The 25,298-nt window shown below is 67.3% G+C and overlaps 2 protein-coding genes across 4 annotated transcripts in view; one reads left to right on the top strand and one right to left on the bottom strand.

Annotated features, from left to right (window-relative positions):
• The window catches only part of LOC102455247 (glycerol-3-phosphate acyltransferase 2, mitochondrial), a 97,002-nt gene extending 79,342 nt beyond the window's left edge, over positions 1-17,660 (top strand). The window contains 15 exon segments of the mRNA XM_075910672.1: positions 528-737; positions 1,485-1,595; positions 2,366-2,451; positions 2,846-2,964; positions 9,712-9,782; positions 10,175-10,258; positions 10,260-10,437; positions 11,005-11,153; positions 13,575-13,652; positions 14,310-14,441; positions 15,767-15,887; positions 16,315-16,380; positions 17,146-17,201; positions 17,408-17,433; positions 17,435-17,660. Coding sequence (XP_075766787.1) covers positions 528-737; positions 1,485-1,595; positions 2,366-2,451; positions 2,846-2,964; positions 9,712-9,782; positions 10,175-10,258; positions 10,260-10,437; positions 11,005-11,153; positions 13,575-13,652; positions 14,310-14,441; positions 15,767-15,887; positions 16,315-16,380; positions 17,146-17,201; positions 17,408-17,433; positions 17,435-17,516 — 1,569 coding nt within the window. The 3' untranslated portion in view covers positions 17,517-17,660.
• A 255-nt stretch (positions 17,661-17,915) lies between these two features.
• FAHD2A (fumarylacetoacetate hydrolase domain containing 2A) lies at positions 17,916-23,571 on the bottom strand. 3 transcript variants are annotated; one of them, XM_075910674.1, is made up of 8 exons: positions 23,429-23,571; positions 22,811-23,012; positions 20,820-21,036; positions 20,257-20,316; positions 19,760-19,922; positions 19,070-19,178; positions 18,772-18,859; positions 17,916-18,170 (listed from the first exon to the last, which is right to left on the bottom strand). In XM_075910674.1, exons 1-8 carry the CDS (start codon positions 23,532-23,534, stop codon positions 18,108-18,110), a joined length of 1,008 nt encoding a protein of 335 aa, XP_075766789.1. In that variant the 5' UTR covers positions 23,535-23,571; the 3' UTR covers positions 17,916-18,107. The 3 variants fall into 3 exon arrangements, with proteins under 3 accessions (XP_075766789.1, XP_075766788.1, XP_075766790.1); XM_075910673.1 differs by having other exon boundaries at positions 22,811-23,027; positions 23,429-23,566; XM_075910675.1 differs by having other exon boundaries at positions 22,811-23,041; positions 23,429-23,559.
• Positions 23,572-25,298: the final 1,727 nt, after the last annotated feature.

Genomic DNA, 25,298 nt, shown 5'->3' with positions numbered 1-25,298 from the left:
CGGTTTATTCCCCACGAGTTATTGTATGGGGGGGGGGGTGCGTTCCAACTCCTGCTGGCCTTGGCGTGAGTCTTTCCCTCGACTCCGCCGGCTTCGTGGCACGTGGCCCATCCTTCGGGGCCACCCGTGGCCTCTTCGGTCGCGTGGGCAGGGCTCTGCGGGGCTCAGGCCCAGACAGTTTAGGGCCCAATTCCAGCTAAGAGCCGGGGGGGGCACATGGTGGAAAACCCCATGGGGCGGGGAGCGGACGTTGCAGGAGGCTGGGGCGTGGGAGGGGCCCTAGGCTGTGAGGTGTCGGGCTGTGGGGTTGGCCCCAGGGAAGGGGGGGGATGGGGTGGGGCAGAGAAGGGCGACGGGGGTGATTGGCAAGGACTGAGGGCGAGCGTGTGGGGCTTTGCTGGGAGCAGACGGTTCTAGGGAGCAGCCCCCCACCTGGCCGGGGGCCAGAGGACGTTCCCCGCCCCCGAGAGCTTGGGGGGCTCGGCTGCACCCCGTCCCCAGCCCCGGGGTTCCTCTCCCACGCACAGTACGTCGAGGAGCTGCTGAGGAGCCGGCAGCACCTGCTCATCTTCCTGGAGGAGCCCTTCTCTGGCGTGGCCCGGCTCTCCGCCCCCGGCGGGCAGTGGCTGGCGCTGGTGCTGGGCGCCGTCCGTGCCGGAGCCGTCCCCGACGTGAGGATGGTGCCCGTGGGCATCGCCTATGACGTGGCCCCTGCGGCGCCCCGCGGGGGGCTCGTGGTAAGCACCGGCGGCAGATTGGGAGCTCCTTGGGTTGTGTTCCCCGCTCTGGGGGGGAAGCGGGCAGTAATGGTTAGAGCAGGAGAGCGCGGGGCCTGGGAGCCAGGACTCTGTTCCTAGGCAAGGAAGAGGAGTGAGGCCTAGTGGTTAGCGCTAGGCCTCCTGAGTCGTGTTCCCGGCATTGGCAGACACAGCCGGCTGAGGTCACCCCCCCTTCGCTCGGGCGCGTGCTCTGTACCTTGCAGGGGAGCCTCCCGAGAAACCCACCTCCTCCCGCCCGCCTGACGGGGGCACCCCGCCTGTAGCCCTGCCAAACCCGCTGTCCTGGGCACACCCTGACCAGGGGCTCACCCGTCGGCTTCTGCCTGTAGCGTCGGACTGGCGGTTCCCCACAACCCCCCGCCGGGTCCCAGCCCTCTTCCCTCGTCTTTCCTTCCTCGCCTGCAGTACTGGCTGGGCCGGCTCCGGGGCGGGGCCCCGCGGCCTTTCCCACCCGTGCGGAGGGGGCCATGCCCCATGCCAAGGGCTCTGTAGCACCCCCCAGACGAGCCGGGGCGCGGAGCCTGGGCACCCCACAGCGGCGCAGCTGGAGGCCCCGGGGCAGTAGAGCGGGGACAGCGGGCGTCAGGCTGCGAAGGTCGTTCGCCCTGTGGCTCTGCCATGGAGCCCGCCTGCTCCTTCTGCCCCCGACAGCCGCAGCCAGCAACGCTCGACCCGTTAACGGACCCTGCTCCTCTGCTCCCCTAGGGCCCAGCTCAGCCTTCCGGCCTCTGGTCCTGTCTCCTGGCCGCTCGCCGAGCCCTGGGCCGGAGCTTTGGCTGTGTCCGGGTGGACTTGGCTCAGCCCTTCTCTTTGCAGGTACTGGGCAGCCTCCGGGTTCTTGGCCTGCGGCTTCTGACTGCCCAGGCCGGGGTAAGGTGGGGGTGGGGGATTGCGCTTCCTGGCTGGATCTTGGGGAATCTTGGGAGATTATCGGGTGTCAGGATCCTGGGGGGCGGGGGCGTGGTTCAGTGCAGGGGGAGCGAGCTGCAGGGGAGAGGCTCACGCTAGCCCAGACGTCTCCACTGCAGTTCAGCGGCGCCCGAGCCCTGTGGCTCCGGGGGTGTTTGAGGCCTGCTGGCTTGAGCCGAGCGCATGTGTCTGCCTGCCTGGGCTGGCCGGCTGCCAGCTGCCGTGCCGACGTGGCTTGGGGTGGCTGGCCGGCTGTGCCTTGGGGAATCGGCTTGTTTTGTGTTGGCTTCAATGTGGGGGATCCAGGGAACGTGGAGCCCGGCGCTGGGCAGCTGCCGGCCTGGGCAGTTCGTTGCCTCTCTGGCACGGCTTGGAATTAGCCGCATAGGGGCCGTCTGCGTTACAGTTAAAACCTGCGCCTGGCCCGTGCCGGCCGACTGCCGCGCGGGGTCGGGCTGAGGCTGCTCCGCAGTGTGGACGTCTCCTAGACCCCCCGCCCCCACCCAGGGAGCTGGCTGGCCACGCAGGGCTCAGGTTAGCGAGCGCAGACTGGGGGCTCCCTTTGCCCCACTGCTCCTGATCGTCCTCAAAGGCCTGGGAGCCTTTGGCATTAGCCTGGCTGCCCGGGGACGGATCAGGCCGCCAGCCGTTGACCGGGTTGTGTTCCGTGATCCCAGGAGTTCGCCGCAAACAACCTCTTCAGGCAGAGTGGCTCGCGCAAGTCCCTGGAGGAGCTGCTGCTGCCCGTCGTCCTCGGCAAAAGGTAGCCAGGACCCAGCTCCCGTGGGGGGCGGGGGGTGAGGAGAGCTGGGGCTGTTGGTCAGAGAAGGCCGCAGGGAGGGGGCTGCAGAAGACCCTCTGGGGGTCCTGGACGTGCCATGAATCCGAGCTGGGTTTGCAGCCCGGGGAGCCAGCTCTGCCCCCGCTAGCCACGCTCCGCTGGGACCCCAGGCGCTGCGCGAGGCCTGGGTGCCGGCGCTTCGGTGGGGCGTGTCCCTCGTCCTCGCGCTGGCGTGACGGACCCTGGAAGAATCGGGCTGCCTCGGCTTCCACCGGCCCTGGGCTCTCTGCCCGGCGTTCGCGTCCCACCCGCCTAGGCCGGCGCCCGTTGGCATCGCCAGCTGCTCACGCTCAGCCGTGTCCTCCCCTTTCCGCAGCCCCGACCTGCTGGACTGGGAGAAGGTCGAGGAGCGGCCCCCGGGCCTGGGCGCAGCCGCGGAGCTGCCAGCAGACGAGCTCGCCCTGGTGGGCAGGCTCAGCCTGCACGCCCTGAGTGGTAGGTGCTAGCTCCAGCCTGGGGCGGGGGCTGTGGGGAGCCCCCCTTCGCCCGCTTGCTGCCTTCCCCCCCGAGCCGTTGAGCTAAATGCCCGAGCGGGGCCGAGAGCCTCACCCGGCACAGAATCAGAGAACACTAGGACTGGAAGGGACCTCGAGAGTCATCGAGTCCAGCCCCCCGCCCCACGGCAGGACCAAATACTGTCTAGACCATCCCTGATAGACATTTATCTAACCTGCTCTTCAATATCTCCAGAGACGGGGATTCCACAACCTCCCTGAGCAATTGATTCCAGTGTCTGACCACCCCGACAGTTAGGAACTTTTTCCTAATGTCCAACCTAAACCTCCCTTGCTGCAGTTTGCTTCTTGTTCTGTCCTCAGAGGCCAAGATGAACAAGTTTTCTCCCTCCTCCTCATGACACCCTTTTAGATCCCTGAAAACGGCTCTCATGTCCCCCCTCGGTCTTCTCTTTTCTAAACTAAACAAGCCCAATTCCTTCAGCCTTCCCTCATCGCTCATGTTCTCTAGACCTTTAATCATTCTTGTTGCTCTTCTCTGGACCCTCTCCAATTTCTCCACATCCTTCTTGAAATGCGGTGCCCAGAACTGGACACAAGACTCCAACTGAGGCCTAACCAGCGCAGAGTGGAGCGGAAGAATGACTTCTCGTGTCTTGCTCACAACACACCTGTTAATGCAGCCCAGAATCATGTTTGCTTTCTTTGCAACAGCATCAGACTGCTGACTCATATTCAGCTTGTGGTCCACTATAACCCCTAGATCCCTTTCTGCCGTACTCCTTCCCAGACAGTCACTTCCCATTCTGTGTGTGAGAGGCGGATTGTTCCTTCCTAAGTGGAGCCCTTTGCATTTGTCCTTATTAAACCTCATCCTGTTTCCCTCAGACCATTTCTCCACTTTGTCCAGATCAGTTTGAATTACGACCCTCTCCTCCAGATTAGTCGCAACCCCTCCCAGCTTGGGATCATCTACAAACTTAATAAGCGTCCTCTCTATGCCAATATCTAAATCGTTGATGAAGATATTGAACAGAGCCGGTCCCAAAACAGACCCCTGCGGAGCCCCACTGGTTACACCTTTCCAGCAGGATTGGGAACCATTAATAACGACTCTCTGAGTACGGTTATCCCGCCAGTTATGCACCCACCTTATAGTAGCCCCGTCTAACTTGTATTTGCCTAGTTTATTGATAAGAATATCATGAAGACCGTGTCAAATGCCTTACTAAAGTCTAGGTACAGCACATCCACCGCTTCTCCCTTATCCCCAAGACTCGTTACCCTATCACAGAAAGCTGTCAGATTGGTTTGACATGATTTGTTCTTTACACGCCAAGCGCAGCTGCCTCCTGGGTTCACCTGGCCCACACAGCCACAGTTCTGCCGCGCGAGTTCCCCGGGCTGGCACCGCGGGGCGCGGCGGGGCCCCGATCCCTGGCAGGGTCAGTAACGGGGAAGCCCTGTGGGGTCACTAGAACACTGAGAATGGCGGATCCTTGCCGGCCCTGCACCCAGAGGATTTCAGAGCCAGCTGGTCCCTACTGATCTGCATCCCCCGCGTCCGGCCTATCCTCGGACATGGGCTCCGGCGCTGCTTTCTGCACCTCGGCTCCGGGCCAGGAGCGTCTCTGAAAGCAGAGGAGGAGCCGCGTGGGAGCTCTGGGGAGAACCGGCCGCCCTGGAGCTGCCCTGGTCCAGGACTCAGCCAACGGGCCGGGGTGTGGCGGACTCGGAGTCTCTTGTTACCAGAGCCCTGTGCTGGGAGAGCGGAAGCGGAGGGGCCTTCTCAGAGCGCTCCCCCCGGGTGACCAGCCTGGTCACACCGAAGCAGGGGGCGGGCTCTCCCCAGACCCGTCTGTTCAGCGCCCGTCGGGGGAGCCAGCGCTGCAGGGCCCAGCTGCTAAAGCGTCCGTTAGCCAGGCAGCTCCATGCACGTGGAGAGAGAGACGGGCCGAGGGTGCTGCCTGCGGATCCAGCAAACCTTGACAGACGGCCCCACGGTGGCGCAGCTGGTGGCAGGCCCAGGGCTCAGCGAACGCCAGCTGCTGCCTGCCGGCTGCCTCACGCTGCCACTTCCCGTGTGAGTCCATGAGTGTTGTGCCGGAGGGCTCTGGATCGGGCCCTTTCAGAACCCCGGGGTCTCCGTGTCCTCAGGGCTGTTCCCTGCCCGGCCGCTGGCCTGTGTGGGTGAGTCCCTGCACGTTTTGTGGGCTCGGTATCAGTCCAGCTGAGAGGCTGGGACTCCGGCCGGCTGGATCTAACTGCCTGCACCGCAGATCTCTTGGCTGGCTCGGCGCCCTGGCGCTGCACCCGCCTAGGAACTCCCCAGGCCTAGTCCCTGCTCGCAGCGGGGCGGCTCTCGGAGATCGAAAGCGCCACTTCTAGCCAGCCGTCTCTAGGCACCGTCGAGGGGGCGGGCTTGGGCAGCGCACGTGAATTGAAGCCGGCTTTTCCTGCCCGGAGCCCGTGAGAAGGGAAGGGTCACCACCCCGCTGCCGCGCTTACAGGGGTTTTCACACCGGAGGAGTTACTGGCTAGTCTGAGACTTGCATTTCTAGAGGGTGGCAGAGCCAGGATTTGAACCCACCTCTCCTGGCTCCCGCTCCAGAGCCCTCCCTGCAAACCAGCCTCCTGAGCGTCCCGAAGTTCAGCCAGGGAGGCCGCGGCCGAAAAGTCCCTGCGAAGGAGGCTGGGGAAGACAATGGGCTTGTTAAGTTGCCATCACAGTCTCCTGGTTACATAAAGGCGTCGCGTCGCGTGTGGCCCTTGCTTCAGTTTGCCGCTCTCTCCCGTGTGGCTGTGACTTTCCAGTTACCCGTTGGGGGAGCACAGTGCTCCCCACGCGCGAATGCACCGGCGGCGGGGCCGCGCGCGGAGAACGGCTGTCTGCCCCCACGCGGGAGCCCAGACACGGCCCCGTGCGCAACAGAGCCACGCTGCTATCCATGTCTTGCGCGGTGCGGAGAGCTGCCCGCTGCAGGGCCTGGTGCTGACGGCTTAGCTCGGGCCCCCTGGCAAACTGCCTGTGGAGTCCTGTGATCTTTTCCCCTCCCTTTCTCCAAACAGCTGTTCTCTTGCTGTATCCACTCCCTAGCCAGGAGCAGCACCCTCACCCGCCAGAGCTGACCAGCGTGGGACGGGTACGGGCACAATTTGCCAGTGGGTCTCACTGGCACGAGATGCCCCGAGGCCAAGAGCATCCTCACCATCCGCATGCCCACGGTTCCATAAGCTCCCATGTTTCAGAGATGTCATTATTCCCCTTTATTCTGCTCTGGTGAGGCCACATCTGGAGTATTGTGTCCAGTTCTGGGCCCCCCACTACAAAAAGGACGTGGGCGCATTGGAGAGGGTCCAGCGGAGGGCAACCAAAATGATTAGGGGCCTGGAGCAAATGAATTACGAGGAGAGGCTGAGGGACTTGGGTCTGTTTAGGTTGCAGAAGCGAAGAGTGAGGGGGGATTTGAGAGCAGCCTTCAACTCCCTGAAGGGAGGTTCCAAAGAGGATGGAGAGAGGCTGTTCTCAGTGGGGGCAGGTGGCAGAACAAGGAGCAATGGGCTCAAGTTGTGGTGGGAGAGGTCCAGATTGGATATTAGGAAAAACTATTTCCCTAGGAGGGGGGTGAAGCGCTGGGCTGGGTTCCCTAGGGAAGTAGTGGAGTCTCCATCCCTAGAGGTGTTTAAGTCCCGGCTTGACACAGCCCTGGCCGGGTCGATTTAGTTGGGATTGGTCCTGCCTAGAGCAGGGGGCTGGACTTGACCTTCTGAGGTCTCTTCCAGCTCTGTGGTTCTATGATTCAGGGCGCAAACCAGCCACTTGCGCGTGGAGCTCAGGAAGCAACTTCCCGTCTGGGTGGGTTGTTCTGTGGGTGTCCGGTAGGGGGCGCTCGCGCTCGTGGGCGTGGCTTTTCTCAGCGTGGCCGGCGCCCTGCACTGATTCCCTCTGGCCGTTCCTAGGCTATTCGCTGCTGCTCCCGCGAGGATTTTCCCCACTGGGGTTGGGCGGCTTTGCGCGAGGAGACAGCCCTTTCGTTTGCGATTCCCCCCTGCCGCCCCGCCCACCCGCAGCGCGGAGCCCCCTGCGTGCTGCAGCAGAGCAACGCGGAGGAAGACCGTCCCGGTGCTCCTGCACTGGAGGCTGAAAACGGGGAGGAAGGCGGGGCGGGAGGGAAGCGCTTTTTCAGGCCTTTCTTTATACAGCTCAAATGCCCAGGAGCAATCCCCCGCCCCCTCCCTTGCAGGGGGCCTGTGATGAGCCCCAGGCTTCGGGCTTCGTTAGCAGCAGAGTCGCTTGTCGCCCAAGGGTGCTCGGGCCAATCTGGGCCTCTCCCATCATGCCTTGCGCGGGCGCAGCTGCCCCAGGGGTGACCAAATGGCCTGGCGAATGGGCAGGCCATACAAGGCCTGGAGTCGGAGCCTTGGGCCCACGCGCTGAGCCCGTTGGAGTCCGTCTTCGCAGGGACGGCTCCTCCAGCCACGCGCGGCCTCCACCGGCCCCAGCCACCTGCGCCCCTCACGCTTGTCCCAGGCGCGTATCCGGGGCTGGGCGGGACACGGCTGCTGGTGCTGCGCCGGGTGGGTTGGCGCCGTTGGGCTTTGGACGGCTCTGAGCCGCGTGCTGGTCGGCCACGAGGTGGTGTCGGGGGGTCCCTGCCCTCTGCCGCATCTTGGTTAAGTCCAGCGCGATGGCCGGAGTCTGGTCCATGCCCTCGGGCAGTCAGAGACAGGGAGCACGGAATTACCGGCTGCCCTGAGCTCCAGGTCTGGTGCCATCTCTCTGGGTTACTCGCTTCCCCCCTTCTGAGCCAGGCCTTGGGGTCTGACAGGGGGACCCTGCACTGACTGTGGCTCCCTGCCCCACTGCAGAATCCGGGCGTGGCCTGGGACAAGTTGCCTCCAGGCCTCCCCTTGGCTGCGCAGCGCTTGGTCCCCGTCCGCGCAGGGGGTCACAGGATACTCTCCTGGCTGCAAGGCATCCCGCTCTCCGGGTGCTGGGGGCAGGGTGGCCCCTGGAGCCGGCTGGAAGGAGGCAGCCCTTAGGAGGCCGCCGATGGTTTTCCTTCCCCAGCGCAGTGACGATGGGCCTGCTCGGATGGGGCCGTGGAAAGGGCCGAGCGTCTGAACGCCTCCCGGGCCGGCTGGGCCAGGCGTGGGGTCCCGCCCTGCGGAAAGCGACCAGCGGCAGGCGGAACCGGCAGCCTGGCTCCGCCTCGCTTTGGCGAAAGAGCCTGGGGGCCGTGCTCCGCCCAGCGCTGCTCGCGGCGCCAGTGGCCGGCGGCTGGGAACGGCGCAGTGATGGGGCTGGAGATCCAGCGTGGCCTGTCTCCCCCGCGTGGCCTGTTCCGATGTGGCCCATGATTCATGCTGGTCCCGTTCTCGGCCTGGGCCTGCTGCGGGGGGCGTGTTGCTCCGTCTCATGAGACCATCAGGACGGCCACACTGGGTCAGACCATCCTGCCCAGTGTCCTGTCTGCTGACAGTGGCCAATGCCAGGAGCACCAGAGGGAGCAAACAGAACGGAATCATCTAGTGATCCCTCCCCGTCCCCCTCCCTGCTTCTGGCAAACAGGGGCCAGGGACACCATTCCTACCCATCCTGGCTAATTGCCATGGATGGACTTGACCTCCTAGCTCTTTTTTGCACCCTGTTAAAGTGCTGGCCTTCACCACATCCTCTGGCAGGGAGTTCCACAGGTTGACTGTGCGCTGAGTGAAGAAAAACTTCCTTGTGTTTGTTTTAAACCTGCTACCTACTAATTTCATTTGTGGACCCCTCGTTCTTATATTGTGGGAACAAGTAAATAACTTTTCCTTATTCTCTGTCTGATTTTATAGACCTCTCTCCTATCCCCCTTAGTCTCCTCTTTTCTAAGCTGAAAAGTTCCAGTCTTCATAATCTCTCTGCATACGGGATCCGTTCCAAACCATTTATCATATTTGTTGTTCTTTTCTCCTGTTCTCTCCTTCCTAATGGGTTTCATCCATGCTGGGTTGGGGTTTCCGGGGGAAGGGGCTTGCTGGTCCGTTCTTGTGTCTGTCTTGGCGTCCGTGTTGCCAGCTGAAGACAGAACAACCTGTCGTGCTTTTCATCTGGGGAGCTCCGAGCCTTGCAAAAAGCCAAGTCAGTGTTACCTGCATTTTGCAGGGGAAACTGAGGCACGGAGTGGCCGGGCACCTTGCCCAGGTCACCCACAGAGTCAGCAGCAGATCTGGGGACACCACCCTGCCCGTCCCAGATCCGTGCAGCATCCGCTGGGCCGCTGTCTCTCCTCTCCTACGGCGCCAGCCAATCTCCTCTCTTCCCACGTGTGATTCCTGTCACATGGGGGTGTGGCGGCTTCTTCATCCCTCTAACTGACCGGCTGTGGCTCAGCCCCAGATCGCTGGACCCAGGGGTCCCTGGGGGTGCAGGCGACAGGGCCACACTGACTGGCCTTAGTCGGTGACTTGTATCAATGGATCTCCTTGGCCGAGCCCTGGCAGGACTTTTCCCTGACCCCACTGCTGTGTGGTGTCCAGCCCCACCCGCCTGCGTTCCCCGGGGCTACAGACGTGTTACAGCAGGGCCTGATCCTGCGAGGTGACAGGTGCCCTCAACTCCCAGGACTCGCTGGGCTCCCCCAGAGGTGCTTGGGCCTTGGCTTAGGGACTCCTGGGGTGAAGGAAAGTGGGGAGGGGACAGTGCGCCGGGGGGGTAACCGGATGCTCCTTGATCCCCTTCCAGCTGGCGTCTCCTGCTCTGCCATCATGGCCGTGGCGATCATGTCCACGCTCTTGCTGCACAAGCACCGAGAGGTAGGGGGAGGGGCCCTGGGGGTAAATGTGGGGGGCAGGAGGGAGCAGCTTGCTGTTCACCAGAGCGAGGGGGACGATCTGCTGGGTGGTGGTTTCAAGGGCCCCTATGTTAAAGGAAAGGCACCACTTTGATGGCGGTTTTAAGCCCCCCCCCCTTACCTGAAATAGAGGTTTCAGGTCTTCCCGTCTCCATTGATGGGGAGGGGGGATTTGCGGTTCTCCTTTTGCAGGGTGGGGCCTTCTACCAGGGGATTTTCTGTTCCGGGCTGGTTTCAGAGCTCCCTTTCCTTGGGCGGCGGGCGGGGGGTCTCTTCCTCTCCCCTGTGTTGGGCGTGTCCTACTGGGTGGCGGTTTCAAGCCCCCCCTTTTGCTTTCCTTCCCCCGCCTGCCAGGGTGTCTTCCTGTCCCGGCTCATGTCCGACTTCTCCTGGCTGGTGGAGGAGACGCTGCTGCGGAACCGGGACGTGGGTTTCTCGGGGGCAGCTGCGGGACCTGGTGCTCCACGCCCTGGCCCTGCTGCGGGGCTGCGTCTCCCTGCACCACCTCTCGCGCGGGGACGTCCTGGTGGCCCCCCGGCACACGGAGGCGGCGGTGAGGGAGCTGAGCCGGCACAGCGCCACCCTGCTGCCCGTCTTCATGTGCGAGGCCCTGGGGGGTGAGTGACCCCGTGGGGAGGGGCTGCCTGCAGCCCCCACGCCGTGTGTGTGGGGCTGGGGGGCAGGTGACCTGGGGGGGGCTGGGCCCCCATGGCCCCTAGCACCATGTGTATGAGGTTGGGGGACAGGTGACCTGGAGGGAGGGGGGAGCTCTTCATCATCCCCCATCCCATGTGTGGGGTTGGGGGGCAGGTGACGGGGGAGGGGGGAGCTCTTCATCATCCCCCATCCCATGTGTGGGGTTGGGGGGCAGGAGACGGGGGAGGGGGGAGCTCTTCATCATCCCCCATCCCATGTGTGGGGTTGGGGGGCAGGTGACGGGGGAGGGGGGAGCTCTTCATCATCCCCCATCCCATGTGTGGGGTTGGGGGGCAGGAGACGGGGGAGGGGGTAGCTCTTCATCATCCCCCATCCCATGTGTGGGGTTGGGGGGCAGGTGACGGGGGAGGGGGGCTGTTCATGCTGTTAGGTTGGGACTGGACTGTCCGTGGCCCCCGCGCTGTGACGCTGAGGGCCGGGGGGAGACTGGGCAGTGATGATACCCGATTGTCCCCCCCCCCCCCCAGCCTGCGCCATCAAGGCCCTGCTGGTGGAGCTGCTGCCCTTCCTGGGGCCGGCCCAGCTGCCGGAGGCCGTGGTGCTGAGCCAGCAGGAGCTGCGCTGCAAGATCCTGGCGCTCGTCCAGCTGCTGCCCCGAGACGCCCTCCTGCTCCAGGTAGGGCCTGGTGCCAGCCTGGCTGGGGGCGGGGGTCAGGGGAAGAGCCTGGTGGGGGCGGGGGGTGCGGTGCCTGGTGGGGGCGGGGGGCGGGGAAGAGCCTGGCGGGGGCGGGGGGTGCGGTACCTGGCGGGGGCGGGGGGCGGGGAAGAGCCTGGCGGGGGCGGGGGGTGCGGTACCTGGCGGGGGCGGGGGGCGGGGAAGAGCCTGGCGGGGGGTGCGGTACCTGGCGGTGGCGGGGGGCAGGGAAGAGCCGGGCGGGGGCGGGGGGTGCGGTGCCTGGCGGGGGCGGGGGGCGGGGAAGAGCGTGGCGGGGGCGGGGGTTGCGGTGCCTGGTCGGGGCGGGGGGCAGGGGAAGAGCCGGGCGGGTGCGGGGGGTGCGGTACCTGGTGGGGGCGGGGAAGAGCCTGGCGGGGGCGGGGGTTGCGGTGCCTGGTGGGGGCCGGGGGCAGGGGAAGAGCCGGGCGGGGGTGGGGGGTGCAGTGCCTGGTGGGGGCGGGGGTCAGGGGAAGAGCTGGGCGGGGGCGGGGGGTGCGGTGCCTCGTGGGGGCGGGGAAGAGCCTGGCGGGGGCGGGGTGTGTGGTGCCTGGCGGGGGCGGGGGGTGTGGTGCCTGGCGGGGGCGGGGGGCGGGGAAGAGCCTGGCGGGGGCGGGGGGTGGGGAAGAGCGTCGCGGGGGCGGGGGGGGCGGTGCCTGGCGGGGGCGGGGGGCGGGGAAGAGCCTGGCGGGGGCGGGGGTTGCGGTGCCTGGTGGGGGCGGGGGGCAGGGGAAGAGCCGGGCGGGGGTGGGGGGGTGCAGTGCCTGGTGGGGGCGGGGGTCAGGGGAAGAGCTGGGCGGGGGCGGGGGGTGCGGTGCCTCGTGGGGGCGGGGAAGAGCCTGGCGGGGGCGGGGGGTGTGGTGCCTGGCGGGGGCGGGGGGCGGGGAAGAGCCTGGCGGGGGCGGGGGGTGGGGAAGAGCGTCGCGGGGGCGGGGGGGGGGCGGTGCCTGGCGGGGGCGGGGGGCGGGGAAGAGCCTGGCGGGGGCGGGGGTTGCGGTGCCTGGTGGGGGCGGGGGGCAGGGGAAGAGCCGGGCGGGGGTGGGGGGTGCAGTGCCTGGTGGGGGCGGGGGTCAGGGGAAGAGCTGGGCGGGGGCGGGGGGTGCGGTGCCTCGTGGGGGCGGGGAAGAGCCTGGCGGGGGCGGGGTGTGTGGTGCCTGGCGGGGGCGGATGGTGTGGTGCCTGGCGGGGGCGGGGGGCGGGGAAGAGCCTGGCGGGGGCGGGGGGTGGGGAAGAGCGTCGCGGGGGCGGGGGGGTGTGGTGCCTGGCGGGGGCGGGGGGCGGGGGGCGGGGAAGAGCCTGGCGGGGGCGGGGGGTGGGGAAGAGCGTCGCGGGGGCGGGGGGGGGCGGTGCCTGGCGGGGGCGGGGGGCGGGGAAGAGCCTGGCGGGGGCGGGGGTTGCGGTGCCTGGTGGGGGCGGGGGGCAGGGGAAGAGCCGGGCGGGGGTGGGGGGTGCAGTGCCTGGTGGGGGCGGGGGTCAGGGGAAGAGCTGGGCGGGGGCGGGGGGTGCGGTGCCTCGTGGGGGCGGGGAAGAGCCTGGCGGGGGCGGGGTGTGTGGTGCCTGGCGGGGGCGGGGGGCGGGGAAGAGCCTGGCGGGGGCGGGGGGTGGGGAAGAGCGTCGCGGGGGTGGGGGGGCGGTGCCTGGCGGGGGCGGGGGGCGGGGAAGAGCCTGGCGGGGGCGGGGGGTGGGGAAGAGCGTCGCGGGGGCGGGGGGGTGTGGTGCCTGGCGGGGGCGGGGGGCGGGGAAGAGCCTGGCGGGGGCGGGGGGTGGGGAAGAGCGTCGCGGGGGCGGGGGGGGGCGGTGCCTGGCGGGGGCGGGGGGCGGGGAAGAGCCTGGCGGGGGCGGGGGTTGCGGTGCCTGGTGGGGGCGGGGGGCAGGGGAAGAGCCGGGCGGGGGTGGGGGGTGCAGTGCCTGGTGGGGGCGGGGGTCAGGGGAAGAGCTGGGCGGGGGCGGGGGGTGCGGTGCCTCGTGGGGGCGGGGAAGAGCCTGGCGGGGGCGGGGTGTGTGGTGCCTGGCGGGGGCGGGGGGCGGGGAAGAGCCTGGCGGGGGCGGGGGGTGGGGAAGAGCGTCGCGGGGGTGGGGGGGGCGGTGCCTGGCGGGGGCGGGGGGCGGGGAAGAGCCTGGCGGGGGTGGGGGTTGGGGAAGAGCCGGGCGGGGGGTGCGGTGCCTGGCCGGGGGGGGGGGGGGGGGTGCTGCGCCTGGCAGGGGGTAGGGGCAAGGGGAGCTGGTTCGGGCTCCGCAGGGCCAACTCTGTTCAGCCCACATGCCCTGGGCTGCCTCTTGCGCCCCCCCCCCCCGCGCTCCCCCACCCCCGTATTGGGCTGCTCCCCCACCCTCCCGTGCCCCTCTGCTCTGGCTCCGTGGCCTGACTCCCATCTCCTCCCGCAGCCCTGCCAGTCGGCCTCGTGCTACAGCCAGGACGTGCTGGACAAGCTGATCCAGTGCGGGCTGCTGGTGGCCGAGGAGGTAGGTGAAGGGCCGAGGGAGCAGCCCTAAGGGCCCTGCTACCAAAGGCCGAGTCCAGGCCCTGCCCCACCCCCTGCCCCACCCTGCTGACCCCCTCCTGCCCCAGGCTCGCTGCTGGCCCCCCTCCTGTCCCTGCCAGCTCCCTCCTGCTCTGGGCCCCCCCCACCCTCTGCTGGGCCCCCTCTACCCCCACAAGCCCCCTCCTGCCCCTGCTGGCCCTCCTCTGCCCTGGGCCCCCTCCTATCCCCTGCCGGCCCCCTCCCCCCTGCTGGCCCCCTCCTGCCCCAGGCTCGCTGCCAGGCCGTTCCCAGGGCTGAGTGCCCGCAGGGAAGCCCTTAGTGCTGGGAACGGTGATCCTGGGAGGCCATGGGGCACGGGGACCCAATCTCTGCTGGACGACTGGGATCCCACCAGGAGCCGCTGCCAGTCTCCTGGCCCCAGCCCCGGGGGAGCTGGTGAGTGCCGGGGGGCCTGTGGGTTGAGGGCCCACTGCCCTGTTTCTTGCAGCGGCCAACTCGGGGGGGGGGGGCAATGGCTTTCCCCTCCCCAGCTCTGATGGGGGCGGGGCCTGGAGGTGGCACCCCCTTGGCAGGAGCAGGGGCTCCCAGGTGCCCCCCGGCCTGGCCTGCCGACCCCCAGCCTCGGTTTCTCCCGTAGGCCCCGGGCGAGTGGCCGGCCTGCGACTCTGCCCAGAGACGCTTCTCGCAGCAGCTGCTGTGGAAGGAGATGGAGGATTTCAACGACAGCGACAGCGACTACGGCGAGGACGCCGGCAAGCGCTGCTTCAAGGTGCGGCCCTTCCTCCCGCCCGGGGGAGCCGGGGGCCCCTTCTCTTGCCGGGTGCCAGGCCCAAAGGGCTCCCAGGAAACTGCCTTCCCAGACGGTCGTCGCCCCTCACAGCCTGCCAGGGAGGTCTCCTCCTGCGCTGGGTAAACTGAGGCATAGCCACGGGGAAGGGACCCAGGAGTATCCCGACGCAGCTCCCTCTGACCACTGGTCTCCACTGCCCCTCCTAGAGCCCAGGGTAGGCCCCGGGGTGCTGGCCCCTTGTCGGTGCTGAGATGCCAGGTTAGGCAGCGTGGCTAGTGGTTTCCTAGGCCCCGGCCTGGGCTCTCCGGTTCCCGCAGCCCAGCAGGCAGGGGCCTGTGATGCCCCAGAGCCTGCACGGGGCCAGTGGCCGTCGGCTCCTGCCGCCGGGGGAACACGTTCTGCACTTGGTCTGGCGGCACGGGGAAGGGACCTGCCACGCGCAAGGCCCCCTCCCACCCTCCCCGGCCCCGTTGTAAGAGAGCAGCTGATGATCCTGTTCATTCCCGCGCCGCTCGTCCCCGCCAGCGCACACCGGAGCCGGGCTCGCACCGTCGCTGGAACGTGGGCGGCTCTTCCGCACGGAGCCGAGTTCCCTGCACTTCGCCCGCGGGCGGGCGCCTGAGAACGGAGCCCTCCCAACTTGTCTCGTGTGCCTGGGCGGCCAAACCCCGGCGCCGCAGCACCATCTTCTGGTCACCGGGGGCTCTTCCCCGGGGCAGAGCCAGCGGCTTTCCCCCACCCCGTGGCAGAGCCAGCGGCTTTCCCCCACCCCGTGGCAGAGCCAGCGGCTTTCCCCCACCCCGTGGCAGAGCCAGCGGCTTTCCCCCACCCCGTGGCTGGCAGGCGCTTGGCTTCGCTGGTGGCTTGTCGCCTGGCGGAGTTTCTGAAGATGCCGGGCCAGGAGAGCGGGAACAGGGGCTGCCCCAGCCTGCCCCTCCCAATTCAGATCCCCCCTGAAGCCCGACCTCTGCCGCCAGGGTGCAGTGACGCGGATACCCCCACCCCAAGAGACAGATGGGGTGTCCCGCGGCGCGGCCCAGCCGGGTACATCAAGTAACTAGGCAAAGGTCAATTCTGCCACACGGCCCCTTAATCCTGCCCTGTCCTGGTAGTGCCCCTCCGTACCCATCCTGTCCCTCTGCCGTGCCAGCCCTGGGCTCCCCTGGAGCTCAGCCAGTGCCCGTCCTGCCCCACAGCCCTGCCCCGCGCTCCCTGTGTCCCCCCCCAGACTCCTTTCACGGCGACCGTACCCCTCCAAGTCTAGGCCTGGGCTCAGCCCGGCCTGATGGGTCTTCTCCCCCCAGGTAAGCCAGCTGGACAACTGCCCCGACTTCCTCCTCCTCCTCTGCAGCCTCCCCGGCCCCCTGCTGAAGACCTATGAGAGAGCAGCTGCCTTCCTCCTCCAGTCGGGCTGCCCTGAGCCAGGTACGCCCCCGGCCCAGCGTTAGCAAAGCCGGGCCCACTCCAGCCTTCCCAGCCTGTGAGCCCCACACCCCCTTGCGCGGGCCCAGCCTGACTCCTGAGGGCGCTGCTGGCAGGTGCCCAGGCCCAGCTAAAGGGGGGATTCTCAGGCATGTTGCTCTTCCCCCTTAAAGGCTACACTCTCCTAGCCCCCGGGATCTCCTCCCAGGGAAACCGAGGCAGGGAGCAGGGCCACACTGCAGCCGTGTTCTGAGAGCTGAGCTGCCAGGCAAGCGCCTTTGGGGGCCTGCAGCTTTAGCGTCCCGCTGCTCCCTTCCTGGCTGCAGCGGCATGGGGGGGCTGAGCTCTGGGAGAGGGGAACGTCTAGCCCCACTGAGGTGTGAGCTGAGGATCGGGGCCGGGCGTTCCCACCCTCTGTCTGCCCTCCCAGAGCTGGAGTATGTGGAGAAGCTGCAGCGGTTCCTGGTGCAGAAGGCGAGAGAGGACGGCTCCTTTGGTGAGTTGGGGGAGATGCTCTGGGCTCTTGCCCGGCTCTGGGGCTGGGGACCCTCCCTCCCGGCTCCTGCGCCTCTGGGGTCCCTGGGTAAGAGCAGACCTGGAGCCAGGGTGCCTGAGCAGGGGGTTGTCTGCCCCCTGCTGGCAGCTGGGCAAACAGCACCGGGATGCGACACCAGGCCCCTGCGGGCGTCCAGCGTGTGCAGGATGATCAGTCTCCTGCGGCCAGTGGCAAATGCAGAGTTGGGCTGTAACCCTCCGGCTCCCAGGCTGGAAAGTGACCAGGGACAGGCAGGAAGTGGGGCATCGAGGCAGCACCGTGGGCCCAGCGTTTGCTCTGGGGTGAGTCCTGCCTTGCCCCGTGCAGCTCCTGGGTGCTTTGCATGAAAGGGGGTTCAATGCCAACGGGCTGCTTGTCTGCCCAGGCTGCTGCAGGACCCAGCGTAGAACTCCCAGGGCAGGAGGCAGGGATGTAAAACCCCCTTTAATCGGTTAGCCGACTGAGATCCCGGGGGTGAGGGGTGGTGGCTGCCTGCCCCCAGAGCCGTGGGCCCAGCTCCCCACCACGATCAGAGTGCTGCTCCGGGGCACCAGTTGCCCCAGTGGGAGAGGGCCTGCCCCGGGGTGACAGTGCAGCTGATTGGCCTGGGCAGGGCGGAGGAGGGGCTGGGCTAGGAGGGTCTGTTTGGTGCCCAGTGTGGGGGTCTCTGTCCCGCCCCGCCTGCCCCCAGCCCACACTGCTCAGGTTACTGCCGTCTCTTCCCAGAGTGCGCCAACAGGAACCTGGCCCTGAGCTCCGTCCGGACCTTCAAGGAGCTGGGGGTGAGTGTGCCCCAGCCTGCCCCTGCCCACCCCCAGCACCACTTCCCCCGCTTGCACCCTGCTGAGCCCAGGCCCCAACCAGCCTGGGGCGGCACAGTGTCTGCCAGGATGCTCTACCTCCCCTCAGCCGGGCGGGTGGATGAGATCTCTCCTGGGGCAGCCCCAGCCCTTCTGGGTGGCAACTCTTCCTTCCTCCCTCTGCCCAGGTGCTGAGGGAGCAGCCAGGCCTGGCGACCCATCCTCCACCTCTCGGAAACCTTCAGCACCCCAGCGAACTGCCAGCGGCTGGAGAAATTCATCTGGCAGTTCACCTAGAGCTGCGGAATCGGCCTGCCCTGCTCGGGGATCGCGTCCCCAACCCCCTGCTGCAGGAGCCGCCGTTGAACGTGCCCAGGCAGCATGACCCTGTGGGGTGGCTGAAATACCCCTAGTGAGATCACAGTAAATCTCCCCTGCATGCCTCCGGCTCTGGCTGCTTTTACTGGCTGGGCGCAGGCTGGTGGGTCCCTGCTGTGAAAACCAATCCCTGTGCATGTCGGTGTCTCGGGGCTACGCCAGGCCCCCGGGGGCCCAGGCCTGCCCCCCTCTCGTCACATCGGAGCAGCCAGGGGAGGGGCCAATTCTGCAGTGCCAGGCTCGGATTGCCCCTTGTCAGACTCTCACCCTCACGCCCCCCACTTAGAGCAGCTGGTAGGAGCCCCCCAAACACACAGGGCAGGGAAGTGCATTTATTTTCCTTGCAGCTAATCGAGCACCCCAGGCCTCCTCCCCCGTCTCTTTAACAGCAGCTTGGCCCCACGGGGGAACCGCGAGCCCTTGGGGGAGAGGTTTATTGCACAACGCTACGGCCCGGGCAGTGCTGTGCTTGCCCCCGGCGCCGATCAGCCCTGGGGGCCAGAGGTGTCCTCACACCAGCTTGTTTTGGATGGCTCCCAGCTCGTCGATTTCACACTGGACCACGTCTCCTCTCTGCAAGGGGCCAAGCAATGTAAGGGTGCCCGGAGCACTGCCCTGCCCCATCCCCCAACACTCCTCCCCCCTCGCGTTCGAGCCCTGGGGCCCCCAGCACAGGTGGGCCCTGCGCCCCCTTTAAGCCCTCTTGGGCCTAGCATAGAGGACCTGCGGCCACCCCACTCCCTCTGAAACCCTGGCACTGTCACGGGCGCCCCCAGGCAGGGCTGTTTGATTATAACCAAGGGCCCCAAAGCTGGAGGAAAACAGGCAGGTGCCCGTCCGGGCCCTGCTGCAGCCAATAGCAGTGCAGCCGTGTACCTGCCTGGCCCTGATGAGCGCCCCCTAGTGGCTGTAGGGAAGAACACAGCGCTCACTCCAGGAACAAGGGGAGGCCAGAGCTGTCGCACTCTTCTGCAGTTCCAGCTGCTCAGGCAAGCCCTTGCGTCTGCACCGAGCCCCACTGCCTGTGGGGGCACCTGACCCCCCCCCCCCCAGCTCCCTCTTGTCCCTACCCAGTGCTGGGCCCAGCCGTGCGGTAGGGAGGCCAGATCTCCAGGCCCCCCCTTACTGCCAACTCCCAAGGGGGAGCTGCAATTTCTCCAGCGCTGCTGCTCACCTTCAGGAAGACGGGGGACTTCCGGCTAAAGCCAACCCCCGGAGGGGTCCCGGTGAGGACGACGTCTCCCGGGTACAGAGTGCTGAACCTGCCACGAAGCAGGACCAGCCCGTGAGTGTGGCCTCCCAGCTCCACGCCCCCACTGCAGCTGGGGATCAGGCAGGGTTCCCTGCACGCGCCCACCCACCTAGCTAGGAGGGCTGTGGCCTGCTTCCCGCCGTGGGGCTGCGACTCCCCCAGGCACAGAGCAGAGTGGCTGGCTGCCACCAGGCTGGCCGGGGAACCGGTCGGCACCTACCGGGAGATCCACGCGACCAGCACGGGCGTTTTGAAGATCATGTGGCTGGTGTTGCTGTTCTGGACCAACTCCCCGTTCACTTTGCAGCGGATTCCCAGTTTGTGGGGGTCTGAGAAACAAAGCCAGCTCTGAAAGACAACTGGGTGGTGGGGGATTCCCTGTACAGACCACTCCCGCAGACCACAGGCAAGGCCTGTGCCGGAGAGGAGCAGCCGGAAGCCAGCAGAGGAAACCTCACAGGGGGGGAAGGATCCCCTTGTGGTAGGGCGGTAGGCAAACTGTCTCTAAGGAGCTGCCCTTGCCCTCCACTGCAGCCACCTCTGGGTTGGAACGCAGCAGCCTGCAGAACAAGGTGGGCCACAAAGCAAAGGGTGCTGGATCCAGTTGAGGCACGCGCAGGAAATGCAGGGAGCAGAATGTAATTGGCCCAGTGGGAAGCGGATTCCTGCTGGAAAAAGCGCCCTACACGTGTCAGTGAGCACAGAGGGCAAGGCCGGGTCACCCCCCAGCGCCGTGCTTGGGAACTGGTTCAGTAATGGGGGAAAGATGCCACCTGCCTCAGAGGGCTCAGACCTCCCCTGCATGCCCAGCCCAGGCAGTCCAACGGCAGCGACGGGGCCAGGAGCCTCTGCGTGGGCGACCCCGCCTGCCCTGCTCCCACGGCAGCCCAGCCGCAGCTGAGCCCTGTACCTGGCACACAGTCCTTGGTGACAATGGCTGGGCCCAAGGGGCAGAAGGTGTCAAAGCTTTTTCCCAGCAGCCACTGCTTCCCGTTCCTCTTCAGCTGCCAGTCCCTGGCGGTGACGTCGTGGGCGACCATGAATCCCACGACGTGATCCATGGCGGCCGCCTCCTGGACGGGAAGGGAAACGGGGGCTGGGTCTCCGCTCCCTGCTGGAGCGACTGGACTCGAGGGGCTGCCCCCAGCTCTTCCGAACGGGCTGCCCATAACAGGCCTCGCCCCTGACCAGGAGGGGCGCCCTCTAGTGGTGAAACGGGAGTCTGCTCAGTTCAATCAGCCTGGCAGCTTGGCTTGCCGGGGCAAGGGTGGGGGACGCTTAGTGCCAGCCGTGCCCTTGGCTTGCACCACGGGTCCCCAAGTCACAGACGGCCCCGTTCAGCTGGGGCAGGGCTGGAAGTCACAGGACTCAAAGGGGCTCCCCGGCCACTCCCAGCCCCCTTAGTACCTTGATGTGCTTCCCTTTCTTCCCGATGACAAAGGCCAGCTCCACCTCCCAGTCGACTTCCTAGAGAAGGAAACAGGCAAGTCTGAGGGGGGTCTGCCAGGCCCGGCAGGGCCCAGAGGCAATCGGGGCTGGGTACCAAGGGAGAGGTGCTCAGAGATGCCCCAGAGAGAGCCTGTTCCCAGGGCCACTCATGCTAAGGGGGACTGTGCAGACAGGTGGGCAAATGCCCTCAGCACAGAGAACCCCCTGGGCCTTGTGGCCTAGCAACTTGGTAGCTCTCCCAAAGCAGCTATTTGGATGCAACTTTTGGGGTACGGCTGGCATGCGGGTGGCTTGTTACTCAACAGCGCTAGCAGGGGACACCGGCACAAACAGCAGGAACTGTCCCTCCTCATTTCTCAAGGGCGGATCCTCAGATTAAACAGCTCTGGAGGCTGCTCACATCCAGGCCCCGCGGAGGAGCGGACACGCCTGGGGTTTTGCTCCTGCAGTTCCTTAGCTGGAGCTTTGGGGCGAGTCCATCAGCGACAGGGCGTCGTGGGGGGAGGAGCCAGGGGATTTACGTTGCTCTCGGCCGGGTAGATGATCTCATCGAAGGGGCCGTTGATGGCGCTGGGGAACTTGCTGAAGATGATGGGCTCTTGGGGAATATCCACGTTCTGCTCCCGGCAGTGATCGGCGTAGTTCATGCCCACGCAGATCACCTTCCCCGGCCTGGTTATGGGGGCCAGGAGGGTCACCTGTGCACGTGGCAGGACGTGCTGGCCGGACTCCTGAGCCCTAGAGACACAGGAGAGAAGGGGCAGATGAAAGGGATGCTGAGCAAAAGGGGAGACTCATCACTGGGGAAAGTGTGGGGCAGTGGTCAAAGCAAGGGACTGGGAGAACGGGATCCTCTGGGTTCTGCTTCCAGTTCTGGCACGGATTTCCTGTATAGCTGCAAGTAAGTCCTTGCCCAGCCCCCTGCCTCAGTTTCCCACCTGTAAAATGGGGCTCTCACCTCCCTGTTGCACAGTCAGTGCCTTGAGAATGAACATCGGCCCCACCATGGGGCCAGGGCTAGGACCACTCCCACACCTTTCCCAAGCAGCTCCCAGCCCCCCGGCTCACTGCACCCCCTTGTGCCGATCCAAAGTCTCATTCAGAGCTCTAAAAGGCCTTTACAAAGAGGTTTGTTATCGCCTTGTTTTCAGCCAAGGAAACTGCAGCAGGAGGCAGGGAAATGCCCTGCCCAGCCCCCCCCACCCCTTTAATCAGTTAACCAATCAAATGGTAGTTTACATCTCTAGCGCAGGGCCATAGGTGCCAACTGTGCAGTGCTCTAGGGCTGGAGCACCCACAGGGAAAAAAACCCCAGTGGGTTCTAAGCACCAAGCAGCAGCCACCATATCAGCACCTCCCATCCTCCTCCCCTGCACCTCCTGACGCCGTGATCAGCTGTTCTGTGGACGTGCCTTGGGGGGCGCAGAGAGAAGCAAGGGCAGGGCCGCGGGGGGAAGGGTGGAGAAAGGGCAGGCCCGGGGGATCTTGAGTGCACACAAAAGGAACAGGAGACAGTCCATGCCTCTCTGCCTAGGGCTCTTGACCTCCCAGTGCTCTAGCCATTGAGCCACGCTGCCTGCCACCTGAGATTCCTGAAGATGAGGGTCTATAGACGCCCTAAGGGTTCTAAGGCTTTAAGTGTAGCCTGCAGGGATCCCAGGCATGGGAGGTAGCATTACTGAGAGACTGTCCAAGGTATTTAGGCACTTCATGTTCACCAAAATCATTCGGAGGCAGGTGCCTGGATACCTTTGAGGATCTGGGCCTCACTCTAGCTCAGGGGTGTCCAAACTTTTTTCAGAGAGGGCCAGATTTGAAGAAGTGAACATGCGTGAGGGCCGTCCCTGCACTCTCAGCCCCAAAGCGGAGGGCCTGCGGGGTCAGAGGCGAGCGGAGAGCGCAGGGCATGCCGGCCTCACGGCGGCCCGGGGGGCAGGGCGAACCCGCAGCCGAGCGGGGGAGCGGGGCTGCGGATGTGCCCTACAGGGCAGGCTCTAGGACCGTGGAGGCCATGGGCGGCGGCGGCGGCGGTACGGCTGGAAGCGGCGCGCTGGGCGCGCCAGTTCAAAAGAGCACCGGAGAGCCAGGAGGGGGGAGGAAGCGGGGGCCGTATTAAATCGGAACACGGGCTGCAATTGGCCCGCGGGCCGGACTTTGGACATGCCTGCTCTAGCTCTTAATGCCGGCAGACAGGACAGGTCAGCCAGCAAGCCTCAGGCCCCAAGGCAGGCTCATTCCCTGCCCCGCCCCCAGCATGGCTCCACTTCCCCTTTGGTTTTTGTGTGCGAAAGCCCTCACTGGCACAGCTGAAGGCTTTGACCCCCCCCCCTCCCATTCTGATGCCAGTCAGGAGCCCTGTGGCAGGTGGGGGAAGCCCACAAGGGTGCCAAGCGGCAGGGGAACCCAAGCACCAACGGACAAGAGGGGGCAACACCCCCCGACGGGGAGCTGGGTCTGCTTAGCCTTTCGGGCTAGAAATGGCTCCGGGCACCCCCCTGCCCCCCCTGCTCACTTCCTGGCAATGGCCAGCGCCGCGTCCCCCTGCTCCAGGAACTCCCTCATGGTCGTGGGCAAGGAGGGGTCGAACGCGTTGAGATCGATCACGTTGCCTCCATCTCTCTCCTCCAGCCCGATCCTGGGCCCGGCCGCGCCGGCTCGGAACTGGACCAGCCGCATGGCCCCAGCGAGCGGGGTCGCCCCGGACTCGGTCCCACCTGCGGGAAGGGGCCCTGGGAGCAGGACCCTGGGGGAGAGGCAGGACGCGGGATGGGCTGGCCACGTCCGCGCAGGGCCCGGGCCACGGGCCGTCGGGGGCCGGCCAGAAGGGCCCGCGGGCCGGATGTGGCCCCCGGGCCGCCCCGGGGTCCCCCCGCCATGGGGTGCGGGGGGGTCACGCCCAGGGCGCACCCTGGCTGCGGCTGGATTCCCGGGGACCCCAGTGACCCCCCCCTGTGCCCGGGGGGCTGCGGCGGGGCCGGTTTAACGGGGTTGGGGGGGGGGTGAGAGCACCAGCCCCTCCCCGCCCCGAGGGCCCCTCCCCCCGGGGGCAAAGCCCCTCCCCCCGGGGGCCAGGCCCCTCCCCCCCGGGGGCAAGGCCCCTCCCCCCGGGGGCCAGGCCCCTCCCCCTTACCTGCCCAGCGGCTCTGGCAGTCCGGGGTAGCGGCCGCTCTCACCGGGCGGCAGGGCGCTCGCCGATGACGTGACAAAGCCGAGACACGCCCCCTGCTCTGTGACATCACCGCAGGCTCCGGGCGGGAGGGGAGGGGCAAAACCAACTGATTCCCCCTCCCCTCTCGACCCCACCCTTGCAACCAGCCGGCTGCCCCCCCAATATCCAATCAGAGAGCGGCTAGGGAGGGACTTCCTGTTGCACTACCAATACACTGCTAGCTGATAAGCCCCGCCCACTCCGCTAGTGCCTCAGAGAGCGTGACTGGCTGTCACCATGGCACCAAGGCAAAGCGTGGGACGGGCCCGGGCGGTTGCCATGACACCAGGGGCACAGTGTGAGGCGGGGCCGAGGCGCTGGGGGCGCAGAGGGGGGCTGGGGCGGGGCCGGGGACGAGGCCGAGGCCGAGGAGCTGGGTGCGGGGCCGGGGCGGGCGGGCCCGGGCGGTTGCCATGGCACTAGGGGCGAAGGGAGGGGGGGGGCCGGGGCGCTGGTGGCCGGGGCGGGGCCGGGCGGTTGCTATGGCACTAGGAGCGCGGGGGGAGGGGGGGCGGGGCCAGTACGGGGCGGGGCAGTGCCGGGCGGTTGCTATGGCACTAGGAGCGCGGGCGGGGCGGGGCCAGTGCGGGGCAGGGCCGGGCGGTTGCTATGGCACATAGGGCGCGGGGGGCGGGGCCAGTACGGGGCGGGGCAGTGCCGGGCGGTTGCTATGGCACTAGGAGCGCGGGCGGGGCGGGGCCAGTGCGGGGCAGGGCCGGGCGGTTGCTATGGCACATAGGGCGCGGGGGGCGGGGCCAGTACGGGGCGGGGCAGTGCCGGGCGGTTGCTATGGCACTAGGAGCGCGGGCGGGGCGGGGCCAGTGCGGGGCAGGGCCGGGCGGTTGCTATGGCACATAGGGCGCGGGGGGCGGGGCCAGTACGGGGCGGGGCAGTGCCGGGCGGTTGCTATGGCACTAGGAGCGCGGGCGGGGCGGGGCCAGTGCGGGGCAGGGCCGGGCGGTTGCTATGGCACATAGGGCGCAGGGCGGGGCGGGCCGGGTTGCACAAGGGCTGTGACGAGGCCCCGCCCGGGCAGTGCGGAGCTGGGGGGGGGGGGGCTGCCCCCTTCGGCCTGACACGGCCCTGCCCGTGGGGCCCAGTGAACGGTCCCTCCTCACCCCCCATCCCCCTTGGGAGCCGCCGGCCCCTCCCCAAGGCCTGAGCAGCGCCCGCCAGCCGGCCCCCCCCGCCCCGGGGACACTTCCTATAACCGCCCCCCCCCGCCCCGGGGACACTTCCTATAACCGCCCCCCCCGCCCCGGGGACACTTCCTATAACCGCCCCCCCCCGCCCCGGGGACACTTCCTATAACCGCCCCCCCCGCCCCGGGGACACTTCCTATAACCGCCCCCCCCCCCCCGCCCCGGGGACACTTCCTATAACCGCCCCCCCCCCCGCCCCGGGGACACTTCCTATAACCGCCCCCCCCGCCCCGGGGACACTTCCTATAACCGCCCCCCCCCCCGCCCCGGGGACACTTCCTATAACCGCCCCCCCCCCGCCCCGGGGACACTTCCTATAACCGTCCCCCCCCCCCGCCCTGGGGGCACTTCCTATAACCGCCCCCCCCCGCCCTGGGGGCACTTCCTATAACCGCCCCCCCCCGCCCTGGGGACACTTCCTATAACCGCCCCCCCGCCCTGGGGGCACTTCCTATAACCGCCCCCCCGCCCCGGGGACACTTCCTATAACCGCCCCCCCCCCGCCCTGGGGACACTTCCTATAACCGCCCCCCCCCGCCCTGGGGGCACTTCCTATAACCGCCCCCCCGCCCTGGGGACACTTCCTATAA

The sequence above is a fragment of the Pelodiscus sinensis genome, chromosome 28 (genome assembly GCF_049634645.1).
Source record: "Pelodiscus sinensis isolate JC-2024 chromosome 28, ASM4963464v1, whole genome shotgun sequence".
Taxonomy (NCBI): Eukaryota; Metazoa; Chordata; order Testudines; family Trionychidae; genus Pelodiscus; species Pelodiscus sinensis.
Note: the sequence above shows the minus strand (reverse complement) of the source record. Positions and strands in the feature narration are given on the sequence as shown.

What these genes read in the sequence shown, in the direction of transcription:
- FAHD2A (XM_075910673.1), bottom strand. Translation starts at nt 23,534, where the DNA reads ATGTCACAGAGCAGGGGGCGTGTCTCGGCTTTGTCACGTCATCGGCGA. An exon ending in GCGCTGGCCATTGCCAGGAA is followed by an intron (nt 21,037 to 22,810) that starts GTGAGCAGGGGG and finishes CTGTGTCTCTAG; the next exon opens with GGCTCAGGAGTCCGGCCAGC. An exon ending in AGAAAGGGAAGCACATCAAG is followed by an intron (nt 19,923 to 20,256) that starts GTACTAAGGGGG and finishes CTTCCCGTCCAG; the next exon opens with GAGGCGGCCGCCATGGATCA.